Below are 15501 nucleotides of genomic sequence, written 5' to 3'. Positions count from 1 at the left end.
CTTGTATGTAATCGTTATGTCCATGCTGTCTGCCTGGAATGCCCTCCCTCACATCTGCCTTTGAAAGTACACATGGGGGATCCCTGGGTGGCGCAGCGGTTTGGCCCAGGGCGCAATTCTGGAGACCCGGGATCGAGTCCCACGTCAGGCTCCCGGTGCATGGAGCCTGCTTCTCCCTCTGCCTATGTTTCTGCCTCTCTCTCTCTCTGTGTGACTATCATAAATAAATAAAAATTTTTAAAAAATTAGAAAGTATACATGGTTAGGGTGCCTAGGTGGCACAGTCTGTTAGGCATCCACCTGTTGGTTGCAGCTTGGGACCTGATCTCAGGTTGTAAGATGGAGCCCTGAGTAGGGCTCCATGTTCAGCAAGGAGTCTGCTTGGGACTCTCTCTCCTTCTCCCTCTGCAACTCCGTTCTCTCTCTCTCTCTCTCTCTCTCTCAAATAAATAAATACATTTTTAAATTTTTTTTTAAAGATTTTAGTTTTTGGTTTTTTTTTTTTAATTTTTATTTATTTATGATAGTCACACAGAGAGAGAGAGAGAGGCAGAGACACAGGCAGAGGGAGAAGCAGGCTCCATGCACCGGGAGTCCGACGTGGGATTCGATCCCAGGTCTCCAGGATCGCGCCCTGGGCCAAAGGCAGGCGCTAAACCGCTGCGCCACCCAGGGATCCCCATTTTTAAATTTTTTAAAGAGATTTTATTTATTTGAGAAAGAGAGGGAGAGAGCAAGAGTAGGGGTAGGGGGAGAGGGAGAGGAAGAAGCAGACCCCCTGCTGAGCAGGAAGCCCAACATGGGGCTCTATCCCAGGATCCTGAAATCATGACCTGACCCAAAAGACGCCTAACTGAGCCAGCAGGCACCCCAATAAATAAATCTTTTTTTAAAAAAGTGTATGTGGGGGATCCCTGGGTGGCGCAGCGGTTTGGCGCCTGCCTTTGGCCCAGGGCGCGATCCTGGAGACCCGGGATCGAATCCCATGTCAGGCTCCCAGTGCATGGAGCCTGCTTCTCCCTCTGCCTGTGTCTCTGCCTCATTCTCTCTCTCTCTGTGACTATCACAAATAAATAAAAATTTAAAAAAAAAAAAATAAAAATAAATAAAAAAGTGTATGTGGTCTACATTCCCATAGTCTCCTGAATTCTCTCTCTGCTCTGTTCTTCCCCTGTACTCAGGCAAGTTTAACAGTTTTGGGATGCCTGAGTGGTTCAGTGGTTGAGCGTCTGCCTTCGGCTCAGGGCATGATCCCTGGGTTCCAGGATATAGTCCCACATCAGGCTCCCTGCAAGGAGCCTGCTTCTCCCTCTATGTCTCTGTCTCTGTCTCTCTCTCTGTGTCTCTCATGAATAAATAAATAAAATCTTTAAAAAAAAGTTTAAGTTTTTTGTGATATGTAGAACTGTCTTCACCACCATCACTGTCACAGTTTTTTGTAATATATAGAACTGTCTTCACCACCATCACTTACAAGCAGACTTCAAAAAAAAAAAAGTTAATATTTGTCCCGCATTACATGGCATATTGAGAAGCTGTCCATATTTTTCTCTCTTCACTTTCTTGACTACTCTATACTTTGTTCTACCACATAGCGTTCGGGGTACTAATTTGCAATGAAATTGTATAAATGCTGCATCTCCTGGACTGCAATTATATTTGTACTCCTCAAAGTACCTAACGTGATTTGAGGCTAATAATAATAATAATAATAATAAAAGATATAAGGCCACTTGGGTGGCTCAGTCGGTTAAGCATCTGCCTTTGGCTCAGGTCACAATCTTGGGGTTGTGGGATCAAGCCCCACATGAGGCTCTCTGCTCAGGAGGGAATCTGCTTCTCACTCTCACTCTCCCTCTGTACTCTCCCTCTCTCTCAAGTAAATTAAAAAAAAAAAAATCTACCACTTATTGAGTGCTTACATATGCCAGGCATTCTGTTAAGCACTTACAGACATCACAACTCTGTGCATCATAAATACTTCTTGAATGCACGGTGCTGGTCCATATGGAACAAAGCATAGTTGCTTGTCCACTGCTTATGGGGACCATCCCAGCAGAGAATCTGAAGTCACTGCCAGTGGTGGGATTGTGCAGCCATGGGCAAGGTAGCAGTCAGGAAACAATAATTTATGCTCAAACACAGGGGTGCCTGGGTGGCCCAGTCAGTTAAGCATCTGACTCTTGATTTCAGCTCAGGTCATGATCTCAGAGTTGCGGAATCAAGCCCCATGTGGGATCAAGCCCCACCCAGTGTGGAGTCTGCTTAAGACCCTTTCTCTCCTCTCTCTACACCTTTCCCTCCCTATTCCAAAATAAATAAATAAATAAATAAATAAATAAATAAATAAATAAATAAATAATAAAATCTTAAAAAAAAAAAAAAAGCTCAGACACAGGCAGATATATATGGGCCCTTAGATTACAACTTAGTTCTCCATTTACCAACTTAAGCAGCCTTGACAAGTTAACCTGTTTGTAGGTTAGGTTATTCATCTGAGTAAGAGGTGCTAATTCATCTTAGGCAAATGAGAGAATATGCAAAAAGTAGCTAGGACTGCACTGAGTACATAATAAAGGCTCAATAAATAGGAGCTATTTTTATGAGTATTATATATAAGGCACAGTGCTAGGTAGTGTGAAGTATAAAAACCAGAGGTAAACATTAGAGTGGTGGATCTTGTCACTTGACCCCAGAAGCAGAGGTCTGAATCCACGTGTTCAGTTAAGGTCCCTTTTAGCTCTAAGTGGTGATTCTGTACTTTGAAGTTGGCACTCAAAAGACAACAACCAGGGGCACCTGGGTGGCTCAGTGGTTGAGAGTCTGCCTTTGGCTCGGGTTGTGACCCCGGGGTCCTGGGATTGAGTTCCCTATGGGGAGCCTGCTTCTCCCTCTGCCTATGTCTCTGCCTCTCTCTGTGTGTCTCTCATGAATAAATAAATAAAATCTTAAGAAAAAAAAAAAAGACAACACCCATATATACCCTCACCACATTGCAGCAATTCAAGTCAGGCGGCTGCTTGGTTTAGAATTTCCAAAGTCTAGGGATTCACACCTTTAAAAAAGAAGCACAGGTAAGGAATGGCCCTGGTTCCTAAACTCAGGACTTGCTTTTGCCAGTTGTACTTTCATCAGAAGGAAACCTCTAATTCAGCCTGAAGCTGCTATCATTAATCATTCAAAGGTGTGGTACGATTTTGACTACAAGCTGGACTAGAGGCTCCGTGCAGGTTTGGGAGAAGTTATACGCTTGTGGTTTGACTAACCTTTTTTATGAGTATGTTACTAAAGAAACGTGAGCTGTTGGCTTTTCAATTACTGTAGCTAACCCCTTCTGGGTTTCATACACATTGAGTCATCGTGTCTACAGGTGACTGATAATCATCTGTACTACTCAAGTTACCGTAACTCGGAGATGAGGGGATCTGATGATTGCAGGTTGCGTGCACGTGAAGATCTGAGGCTCTCCTGTCTTCACAATGAACAATGGTCTGCCTTAACCACAGAACTCAGTCACATATTTCCACTCATCCAGGGGTGTATTTTCCTCTTACTGTTTTGCCTCTTACAACTTTAGCACTCAGCTCTGTTCTGACATGTGCTGCAGGTGGTAGAGACTGTGAAACTGTAGGCCTAGTTCAGTAAAGAAAACTCTTGGGAGAAAAGATAAAAACAGAATTTGTGATGTGCCTGTCCTACCCCCAGAAACCTTCTGGAACCTCTCTGTAAAAAGATAAAAAGATTCTCAGGGACCCCCTGGTATTTGAGGAGTGGAGTAGAGCCAGCCACACTGGAAAATCATCAATGACCTTGAAAAGGTCAAGAAACCAAAGTTCACAATTTCTGTGTCATTTTCAGAGGAATGAATTTGTGCCCTTAGCTGACTTTCATGTTCTCAGCCTCACTCTTTCAAATAGCTTTTTTTTTTTTCCCTTCAAATAGCTTTGATCAAAGATTTATCCAATCTGGAAGTTTAAAATAAAAACCACTGATGACTTTGGCACATGTCTAATTTCCTGTTGCTTTTTATTGAGTTGCTAAGGCAGGGTGTTTGCAGATTTTTTCTCTCAGGTATTTGTCTAGAAACTATCAGGTTGGCCTTAAGGTAGTAGGGATGCAAGACAAATCCATCTTATTCAATTAGATCTTCTAGCTGGTCTTTCAGGCTCCAATTCCTTGCTGTTCTGGTCTTACATTTTGCTGTTCCATTAATATTCTGAAAATAACATTTTGTCACAAGCCTCCCTTGTTCAAGGGCATGAAGCAGTTTGCTCTTTGTTCAAATCCAAATCCTGTGGTTGGTCATTCAGAATGTCTATCTTTTGGTTCCTCTGTGTATTAACGTTTTTTCAATAACTCCCCCAAATGTGGGATGCAAAGTGCCAGGAGACCCATAGGGCAAGAAAATTATTTCATTTTTTAGTTCTCTGTCATTCTTGCTGATTATTCCAAGGGAAAAGTTTTTTGTTTTTTTGGTTTTTTTTTTTTTATGAAAAGATTTAGATTTAATTTTATGTTAGTCTTCTTTCATACAAATCTCACATTTGGTAATCTCTGTTTTTGACAAAGAGAGGGGATCTTTGTTTCCAAGTAGTCACAGTATCTGATCAAAACTTGATCGCTCTGTTTCCTTGTTTTTATTTTTCATAGTTAACCTTCTATTTGTGGTGCGTGAGTCTAGCCTTCTGTTTATATTAGTGATAGAAAGTTTACCTAAAAAGCAAATTCAGGGCAGCCTGGGTGGCTCAGTGGTTTAGCACCGCCTTCAGCACAGGGCGTGATCCTGGAGTCCCGGGATTGAGTCCCATGTCAGGCTACCTGCATGGAGCCTGCTTCTCCCTCTGCCTATGTCTCTGTCTCTCTCTCTCTCTCTCTCTCTCTCTCTGTGTGTGTTTCTCATGAATAAAGAAATAAAATCTTTAAAAATAATAAAAAGCAAATTAATTTTAGAGACATAAAAAGAGAGAGAGAAAAAAGAAAATTTGAGCTGATTCCAACAAAACAAAAAGCCCTAACATTTACTGGGTGCTTTCTATGTACCAGGCATTGTTCCAAGCACTTCCCAATGACCCTGGGAGGTAGATACAATTATAATCCCTGTTACACATGAGGATACGGAGCCATAGACATGTCAAGTAACTTGCCCAAGGTCATGCAAACAGTAACTGATGAGCCAGCATCAGTCCATCTGATCCAAGAACTCATGCACTCAACCACAACACTACCCTGAGATGTCAGTGTTGCAGAATGTGAAGGATGAGTGAAGTTTGAGAAATGCTATATTTCATACTTCCTGATATAGCTACACCCAGACTCTTTTACTCTTCCCTGTTTCTGTCCAGTAGTAGTAGTAGTAGTAGTAGTAGTAGTAGTAGTAGTAGAAGTAGTCCCACTTCTCTGCCTTCAGGTTGCTCCTCCCTCTTATCAGGATGTCTCATCTACCTCTTGGAAAAATCTAAGTTGTACCAGTTCATCAAGACCCTTCTTGGGATGCCTGGGTGGCTCAGTGGTTGAGCGTCTGCCTTTGGCTTGGGGCATGATCCCAGGATCTAGTCCCACATCGGACTCCCTGTGAGTAGCCTGCTTCTCCCTCTGCCTATGTCTCTGCCTCTCTCTGTGTGTCTCTCATGAATAAATAAATAAAATCTTTATTTTTTTAAAGATTTATTTATTTAGAGAGAGAGGCAGAGACACAGGCAGAGGGAGAAGCAGGCTCCATGCAGGCAGCCTGACGTGGGACTCAATCCCGGCTCCCCAGGATCATACCTGGGCTGCAGGCGATGCTAAACCGCTGCGCCACAGGGGCTGCCCTGAATAAAATCTTTAAAAAAACAAACAAACAAAAAAAAAAACCTTCTCAAAATCTGGGTTTTCCAAGAATGCTTTCCCTGCCCCAGGTACTCCTGAATTTTATGATTTCCTTAACACTTAAATATACAATTTGTACCAAACTGCCTTACTCTTGTCTTATAATTCTTTTTACAGAAGACGTATCACTCCCCTGCTTAAGTGCCTCAAATATGGCATTTAGAATAAAATCAGGGATGCCTAGATGGCTCAGTTGATTGAGCATCTGACTGTTGATTTCAGCTCAGGTCATGATCTCAGGGCCATGGGATTGAGCCGCCACATGGGGCTTTGCACTCAGCACAGAATCTCTTTGAGATTCTCACTCTCCCTCTCTTTCTGCCCCTTCCCCTGCTTGTATGCTCTCTTTCTCTCAAAATAAATAAATAAAATCTTTAAAATAAAATAATAAAATCAAAGGTCCCCACAGAGCAGAGAAGCCCTTTCACAATTTCTAACATTTTTTTTTTTTTTCCAATTCCCACTTGTTTCTCTCCCACTAGTTTGGAGACATCTCAAGAACAGGAACTAGTTCTTCTGATCCCTTTTGTGTGTGTATGTGTTGTTTCTTTATTAGACCCTTTAGTGCATGGCAGTGACAGATTTTGGAACCATAACATTTTGGAATGTTACGGAAGAGAGGATATGGTTCAGTAAATCTCTCCAGAATCTAGTGTCTACAGAATGAAAAAACATCAGCGATACCTTAGCCTCACTTTCAGTACTTGACACATCCTCCCTGCTTTCTCTTCCTTCTGCCAGCCACTCACCATGGAGCACATCTGCCATCACTGCAGACCCTTGCTCCTGGCTTCCCTGTGGCCAGAGAGCCTCTGTTTTCTAACACACAACACCCACACACCCAAAAGGTGGCTAAACTCTGTTTTCAGAATTTCTCAGCAGTTTGACATGAGCAGTATGAGAGGGTGACCACAAATAAATTTTTCAGTTAAACGTGAGATGGGTCCTAATGATCACATGTGTATCAATGATACAGTTTTTTCAAGCAAAAGAATAATATACTTTATGAAAAAGACAAAGACCATGATCTTTCAAGAAGGCTTTTCTAAAACTTTCTACATTTGAAGTTCTTTTACTTAAATCTCAGTCTGGAGACAATGTGTTTGGGGAGTGGTAAGTTGGAGGTTTGGGGGCTATTTTTTCTGCCTCTGTAGCTATTTAAAGAGCTGCAGAGGCCAGTTGCTGAGGTCCTCACTTCTTGCAGCACTTCCGTCCCCCAGGGTCCCTAGTATTACGAGCAGAAAATAACAAACAAAATAACAGTTTAGGAATCCATTGAGTGTTGAGAGTCCATGAGCAGTCGAAGTGCAGAAGTGGCCATGCTCCTGCACAGTGGTAGCTCCCTGGCTCCCTGTGAACCTGACCCGGTGTCCTCTTCCTTCTTTTTCTCTGTTTTCTCCAGCACTTCCCTCTGACGTGTGCAGTGGAAACAGCTCATATTGTAGCCTCAACTTAATGACATCTCTGACTCACCCTTTTGCCTGCTGGCTTAATTTATTTTGACTGTCCAAGCGTGTGCTGTCAGTTACTGTCCCTTACAACTGTCCCCAGCACCGATTGGAACCATCCTGCCTTGGCTGGGTGTTAAACAGGCATGTGTTTCCTCCCTTTTCAGGGACTCTGGAAAATCCTTTTACAAACTCTGCATTTGTGTTCTTCCTCTTGTAATTCTTTCTTTCACTTGTTCTAGGTGAGAAGCGCCATTGCTTTGATGTCAACTATAATCCCAGCTATATGTACGAGAAAGAGAGTGAGATAATACAGACCCGGATAATGGATCAAGCCATCAATAATGCCATCAGCTATCTTGGTGCGGAAGCCCTGCGCCCCTTGGTCCAGACCCCACCTGCTCCCACATCAGAGATGGTTCCAGTTATCAGCAGCATGTATCCCATAGCCCTCACCCGTGCAGAGATGCCAAATGGTAACCCCCAGGACCTGGAAAAGAAGAATATCCACTTGCCAGAGAAGAGCCTGCCTTCTGAAAGAGGCCTCTCCCCCAACAATAGTGGCCATGACTCCACGGACACTGATAGCAATCATGAAGAACGCCAGAATCACATCTACCAGCAAAATCACATGGTCCCCCCTCGGGCCCGCAATGGGATGCCACTTCTGAAGGAGATCCCCCGCTCTTATGAACTCCTCAAGCCCCCACCTATCTGTCCAAGGGACTCCATCAAAGTGATCAACAAAGAAGGGGAGGTGATGGATGTGTATCGGTGTGACCACTGTCGAGTCCTCTTCCTGGATTACGTGATGTTTACTATTCACATGGGTTGCCACGGCTTTCGTGACCCTTTTGAGTGTAACATGTGTGGATATCGAAGCCATGATCGGTATGAATTCTCATCTCACATAGCCAGAGGAGAGCACAGAGCCATGCTGAAGTGAACATCTGGTCCCAGAGATGATTTACGCCTGAGTGTTCGACATCATTTGTAAAAACCGACACCCCACCTAACGAATTATTCTCCAAACTCACTTCCAAACTCATTCCCATACTATTTTTAGTGTCCAAAGGGTCATGTTCACATGGGCAACAGGGAAACACTGTCTTCATTCAGAAATTGTTTGCAGATATATCATGCTATCATTTTTGTGAGACATTTGTTTTCTCATCAGGGACTTGAAGTTTTATAATATTTAAAAGCCAGTGAAGTATTTGGTCGTTATCTTTTGCAGCAATGGAACAAGCAGTCCTTGGAGTTTGTTGCCAGTCAAAAGAGCCCTCCAGTTGTGCTGAATGAGACATTCTTCCTGAGATATATCCTCCATATGTGGAAAAGCCTTTTGGTCATATGTCCCGGGGCCACAAAGAAGAGCTCACCAGCTAACCTCCCTGGGAAGCCACACTCTTCTGCACTTAACACAGACTGAAAGTCTAGGACATAATCTCCTCATCCCAAATTAGAGTCTAATAGTAAGGAAAAGAACAGCCATAAAATAAGTATCTGTTACCAGTAACTGAAGACTCCAGTCTCCAAACAGCAGACCCATTTCTTATCACAGAAGGGGAAAAAAAATCAAGCCATTTTATGATCCTTCTGCTTCTACCCTTTACCCTCCCATATCAATTTAAAAGCTGCTTTAGGTTAAACCAATCATCTATAGAAGAAATTCTGTGCCAGAAGAACTGATGGTTTTAAACATAGAGCATCATTGAAATTCCAGGAAGTTGTCAGCTATGGATGGTGGCATCCATTTCCTGTGATCAAGATTGGCAGAACTGGACTCTGAGGGGGAAATGGTTTAGCAGCACCCCGGAGGTGGGGGCAGCTACTTGAAAGGTTTTGGTCTCCATGGAGCATTAGTGTACAGACCCAAAGCAAACTTGCTGATTTTTTTTTCTTTTTTACAGAAAACCACCAAACAATCCAAAAAGCGTAACTTAGTCTCCCCCTCCCCACAGGGACAGACATCATGAGTGTTGTTTGGGTCAGTGCTGAGCTTTCTGATGGGGTGAAGAGGGACATACCTCTGCTGACAGGTTCTCCCTTGATCAAACTGGGTTTTTCTCCCTAAGTGGAGCTGCTGTATGCCAGAAAGATTCCTGAAAGTCAGATCTTGGTTCTGCAGATGTATTGGCCAGCTGTATCATTAAATTATGCAATATGCTATCAAGGAAAAGTGCAAGGATAATTGTAAAATTAGTACTGCAGTAGGGGTCCCAAAATCTTTATGCATTCCATATTGGCTGCTAATTAGCTGAAAGACTTTGGGCAAATCACTAAACTCTTAAAACTGAGTTTCTTCAACCATAAAATAAGAGTTGGGCTTAGACACTCTCTAAGGTCCCTTTCAGCTTTAAATTTATGTGATTATGCTATAACCCTAATTATCTTTTAAGCCTTTTAATGTATAGGTATTAAGTAGGAGAATATGTATATGAATACCTGTTTCACATTTCTTTGGTGTGAAAATGGTAGTGTTAAATTTTTCCTTTAACCACTGAGTTGTGAATGTGAAGAGGATGGTGGGAGGAACAAAAAACAGGAAGGTATTTTGATCTTGCCCCAAAGTGTATATACACAGAGTGGCACCTGCAGCTGCTTGCCAAAACCTTTTTCCCCCCCTTTTTAAGAACTGGTGTTAGTGAAAATAAATTCTGCTTCCAGGGACAACTTCATGGAACCTATTTACAAATTAAGAGTCAATTTTGTGCACAATTCTACCAAAGCCAAGAATAAGAATCTCCAATTCCTGGTAGATTCGCATTTTATGTATCTGCCTTGATATTTTGAAAGGGCTTAGGCATTAGACTCAAACTCAACTAATTTATGTGCTGCCAGTAATTAAAATGTTCCACCTCACACTGCACAAATGGCTTATCCTTCCATGTAACATGGTGTCTGTCTCAGGAAAAAAGATTTTGTGAAATTCCATGGTAACAGTCCCAACATGTTTGAGATTTTAGCTAAAAGACTAGATGTATTTCAGTGCATAGTCTTCAGCATGTCACTGTATTTCCGTAATCCTAGACTCCAAACTACGCCAGGTTGCTGACACCCATTGTGGCAATGGAGCTGCTCATTATACTCTTGAAATGCCACACATCCTGTTGACTCTTCAGAGGACAAAAGAAAGAGAATTTGGAAGCAAGTATTAGTTGGAGAGAAAGCTAGGGAAAGTGAACATTTCCAACAGAGCTGTGGAAAAGTCTTTCTGAAGAAACCAACTTTTGCACCTTAAGATAATGAAAGAGGCCCATCCCACTAACCTAGGGACTTTTTTTGCAGACATGACCCTCATTTTCCCTGTGACTAACAGATTATTTCCATTCTTCAGAGGTCAGTTTTCTAAGTGGGGTGACCACTCACAAATGCTACTTTCACTGTAGCATTCTGGGACTAGACCGCAGCACACCAAGTCCAGAGAAAATTTGTATGTGCAAATTCCATGTTTTTAAATCCTAAAGTCAAACCAGGTAGTATGTAGTGGTTGCCACCACACAGGTAAACATTTCCTTCTATAGGTACCCCTTATACCAATAAATGCCCTTCGCCCTTGCTGGGGGGTGGGGGGTGGGAAGGAGAGGACAGGGGGAAGGAGAATCTTAGCAAAATCCCTTAGAAAGAAGGACAGAGTCAGGATTCACATCCGGCCATGTTGGACAGTGAGGTCCTGCAGCAGCTTCAGGCAGCACATTTCCTTTCTCAGTCAGAGTCCCTCTGACATGCACCTCATAGGTCTGGGCTCTCCATCATTTCCCACCACACACCAGGAGGCCACAATTCAAGGAACAACCAACCCCAGGAGAAGTTCCTTGCAGCCAAGGTGACAGAATTGGAGTGAGGGAGAAAGGGAAGAGAACTGGCTCTCCAGATACTCCTTATCACCTCACTTGAATCATTGCACAGGTATTTCCTACTGGCAGAGAACTAAACAGAAGTGTCTTCCCCATTACCCTCCACCACCACCACCAGGGCAAAAAAGATATTGATAAACCCACTAGCTTTTAGGTTCTTTAAGTCATTCTCCCTAAAAGATACTTGCCTTGACACAGATAAGCTAACTAATCTTATGCCTTGTTACCCATTCTGAGCTGTTCCTGACTCAGCTTCTGACTTTGTCAGTGACAACATTTCTCACCTTTTAAATGCAGTGCTTAACATTTTGCTAGGTCCATACTCACAGTGGCCCAGATATAAAATGACCTCAGATTTCTTTTGCAAAGAAAAAAAGCACAAAATTTTGCTTAGTTGAAACACTGTGTTATGAACAAATCTCACACCAACATAAAGTTTTTCCAAGTAGTCTCTGTATCACTGTTCTTATTCTCCTCCTCTGCTTTTTCCTCTCTGCTAAATGTGAGATTTAGCATGTTTTAAAGGAAAAAGCGTTACTGCTGATACATATCCAAGCATAGGCAGTAAGACCGTAATGGAAATGTTTTAAATGCTTAGAGTCCTAACTTTAAAGTGTACCCCACAGAGAATAGGTTCATTTATCTCTAGTGGAGATTTGGAAACTCCAGGCCACTCAAGATTTGAATCCTCAGAAACAGGCAAGCCTTTTCACAAAAACTTGGAATTGATATTATGAGCTCAAGAAGAGAAAAAGTAGAGTGAGGAAAATTATGTCCTAGAAAATACTATCAGGCTGTGCAAAGGTGAAGAGATATACAGTGATAATCTCTTTTAAAGAATTGGAAGTTATTTTTATGCTCAGAGAGTATAGATCAGAGAATCTCTCCCTATAGAAGAGTTCAGAAAAACAGAATGGATTTGGGACTTAAGTGCCTGGCAAGAAGACAATTTTGGCCTGAAACTAAAGGCTAGACCTGGGACACCCTAGGAAAAAGATTCTGTTCTCTAAAGCTGAAGGATCGAATGACTCTGTGAATGATCAGTGAACCCAGGACTGGGCACTGCTGCCTCTAAGTGTGGACTCAGAAGAGCCTAGAGGAAAAGAGTAGGCTTTAGACTTGCCTAAGCTCAGAACACAAGACTGTAGCTCCATTCACCCAACCTGTAGATAGTGTGTACCCCAACATGCTGTCAACATGATAAACAGATCTTCGCACTTTGAAAAAGTTGAATGCAAGTTTCCTCTGAATATTACAAGACTGGACTGTCATGTACATTGATATTGATTGAGTTATCATTTGAAAATGGAATGTTAATGTTTGATTTTTTAAAATGTAAGGACATAATATCTACCTCCCAAGGATGTTATGAGATTTTATGTAATTTTGTCTACGAGATGATGTTACTTGCCAGGGAGGGGAGGTGTATTTTGGATGGTTACAAATTTTCCACTATATGTATGGTATGTGGATTTAAAGACATGGAAATATTCAAAGGCCGTACTAGGATCACAGTTCAGTAATTCAGAAGGCAGTGGAGGCGTCTGATCTCTAACACACAGTCTCCATCATGCTATTTTAATGAGTAAGAGTAAAGAATATTGCTGACTGTTAGAACCAACACGAGTGAACCTCATGGTACAGACCCTTCACGGCATTGCAGCCAGGGAAGTAGAATGGCTTTGCTCCCTCCTTGTCTCATCAGCTCTCAATTATTAACTCCCCAAGTAACTTAAGAGTTTCCTCAAATGGTCCTCACTGTCCATCTCCATATCCACCCTACTCTAAAAAGCCCGGAGTGCAGTCCCATAATATCAACCAACCCCCTTCTCCCAAGCCTGTGCCACACATCTGTGAGGCCTAGCTTCTGAAGCTACTTTGCTCCTTCCTCTCCTAAAAAGACTGAGAACAAACATTTTAACGTATTAGGAAAATGGGGCAGCCTTAAAAATGATCCCATTGCCAGTGACTCATTTACACAAGGACTTTTCCAGGTTAGCAGACAAAACCCTTTTAGGTGGGCCTGCTTCTGTGGGTTCACAGAAACCAAATTACTGTGGGTTGCAAAGTATTAGCAGATCATTTGAAAAGCAGACATCCCTTCACCCAGACTGTGGTTTTGCATGCTCAGGTTCTCATCTATGAGCTTTGGTGAGGGATCATTTTGGCTACTGGAAAAACCATAGCTTATTTTTAATTTCTGGTTGCCAAAGCCACCACACGTGTGGTCTGTGGATGACCCTTGTCTGCAGAATGACAGGGGAAGAAGGGAACCTGGTTTGGGGGTTCAAAGGGGCTCAGGGTGGCCTTCTCCCCAAGAGGAAGAGAGGGAGACCTTACCGAGTGGTTTTGACACGGCCTATGCTCATAGCATTCTCATCTGGGTTTCTCAGAAATGCCCTCCCTGCCCAGCAGTGACCTTCCCTCTTAACTCCTCTTGAATTTTACCCACAGTCCAACCATTTGGAGTACCGTAAGGTATCCTACTCCTCTGTAAAGACTCTTTAAAGAAAGTCAGCTTCTGAAATGTAGCAATGCTGTAACCCTGCCAGAACCATAATGAGTGCGTCGTCACATTAAAAAAAAAAAAAAAGAAAAAAAAAAACTGCTAATAGTTTTCAAGGTTTCTTTATCATGTTTGATTTTTACACTGAAAAATAAAAAAAAAAAATACTGGTGTGTTTAAAATTAGTCATTGTGCATGCCTATCCTTTGTAGTTGTCAGAAAATGGAAGAGTTTAATTCTGTCTCTAGGACTATTTTCTTAATTTAGCCCCTCTATTTCTTAAAGTCCAAGTACCAAGGTAAATGAAATTCTCACTGAATAAGACATCTGTTCTGATGCCTTGCTGAGCCTGCCGTTGGCATCCTGCTGTTGCTCCCATACTCCTAGAGTCGGGTTCTGGTTCCACTGGCCCTTAGTTCACTAAGGGGACCAGAGAAAGTTGGGGACTGGATTTGGCAGGATCAACCCTGCAGTATCTCTCAATTCCAAGACACAGCTCTGCCCTTGCTCCCACCAAGGGCAAGACAGGCAAGTCCTGGCTTTTTCATGTCTGGGGTCTCAGAAACATCCAAGTTTCGTAGGAATTTGGAAAAATCAAGTGCAGTCACTAAATGCAGCCAAGTTTTTCTTTTTTACTTTTTTTTTTTTTTAAGATTTTAAGTAATCTCTACACCGCACGTGGGGCTCAAAATTAAACCTTAAGGTCAAGAGTCACATGCTCTGGAGGCACTGGGTGGCTCAGCGGTTGAGTGTCTGCCTTCAGCTCAGGGCGTGATCCCAGAGTTCCAGGATCGAGTCCCACATTGGGCTCCCTGCATGGAGGCTGCTTTTCCCTCTGCCTCTCTCTCATAAATCTTAAAAAAAAAAAAAAAAAAAAAAAGAGGGGTGCCTGGATGGCTCAGCGACTGAGTGCTTTCGACTCAGGGCGTGGTCCCAGAGTACTGGGATTGAGTCCCACATCGGGCTCCCCTCGAGGAGCCTGCTTCTCCCTCTGCCTGTGTCTCTGCCTGTCTGTGTGTGTGTCTCTCATGAATAAGTAAATAAAATCTTTAAATAAATAAATTATTTTCAAACAGCCACATGCTCTACCAATGGAGCTACTCAGGTGCCTCAGCTGCATTTAAATATAGTCTTAAGATACTTGGGGGCCCAAACCTAAAGTGTTGAGGAGAAAGTCCTAGGAGAATGGCATAGAGATTATTTAGCTTTCTCCCTGTCTTGGTATCTTCTGTTCTCTCTTAGAACATGTCAGACCAGAGTCTGGGAGGTGATCTGACCTTCTGCTCAGCCTCCTCCAGAACACCTTCCCTTTCCCCTCCTTTGTGAGAGAGGCAGGAAAAAGCCATTTCTGAAGTTTAGGATTAGCAAAGGTGGGACCTGGTTGGTGGCAACTTCCTCTGGCTCTCTACTCAGCACCAACTCCCTCCCTGCAGCATCAGATTATTTGGAGGCTCTCCAGCAGGCTTTGCAGTCTCAGCACTCAGGGCAGGGAGAGAGGAATTGTGTGGCAGCCTGCCTTTGTATTCTAACACTAACTACATTGAAAAGTGGCTTCTGGGTAGCTGATTCTCAGCCTTAGAGAGAGTGGTATGTGGCCTTCCTCAGCCCCAGTCCCTTCACAAAGTAGGAGCAACTAAGAGAGAAAGGGAGACCAGAGACCTGATCCCATTTGCCAGTGAGAGCAGTGGAGAGAGCTCTGGGGCTGGCTGGAGCTGGGCGAGGGGCTGGATGGGCTTTCAGCCTAAGGACAGTTTTCTTTTCCTAATTCTTGGGAACTAATGTGACACTTTAGAGGGTAGTGGGCCTGGCAGGGGAGGCC

General features: G+C 43.0%; 1 protein-coding gene across 3 annotated transcripts in view; it reads left to right on the top strand.

The window, feature by feature from the left end:
* IKZF3 (IKAROS family zinc finger 3) overlaps positions 1-13867 on the top strand; it is a 91552-nt gene extending 77685 nt beyond the window's left edge. For all 3 annotated transcript variants that reach the window (XM_077853092.1, XM_077853091.1, XM_077853093.1), the window contains one exon: positions 7559-13867. In XM_077853092.1, the coding sequence (XP_077709218.1) occupies positions 7559-8262 (704 nt within the window). In that variant the 3' untranslated portion in view covers positions 8263-13867. The remainder of the gene's footprint in view (positions 1-7558) is intronic.
* The last annotated feature ends 1634 nt before the right edge of the window (positions 13868-15501 follow it).

This window comes from Canis aureus, chromosome 16, assembly GCF_053574225.1.
Source record: "Canis aureus isolate CA01 chromosome 16, VMU_Caureus_v.1.0, whole genome shotgun sequence".
NCBI classification, from domain to species: domain Eukaryota; kingdom Metazoa; phylum Chordata; class Mammalia; order Carnivora; family Canidae; genus Canis; species Canis aureus.
The sequence above is the reverse complement of the archived record's forward strand: the minus strand, read 5'-3'. Positions and strand labels throughout refer to the sequence as shown.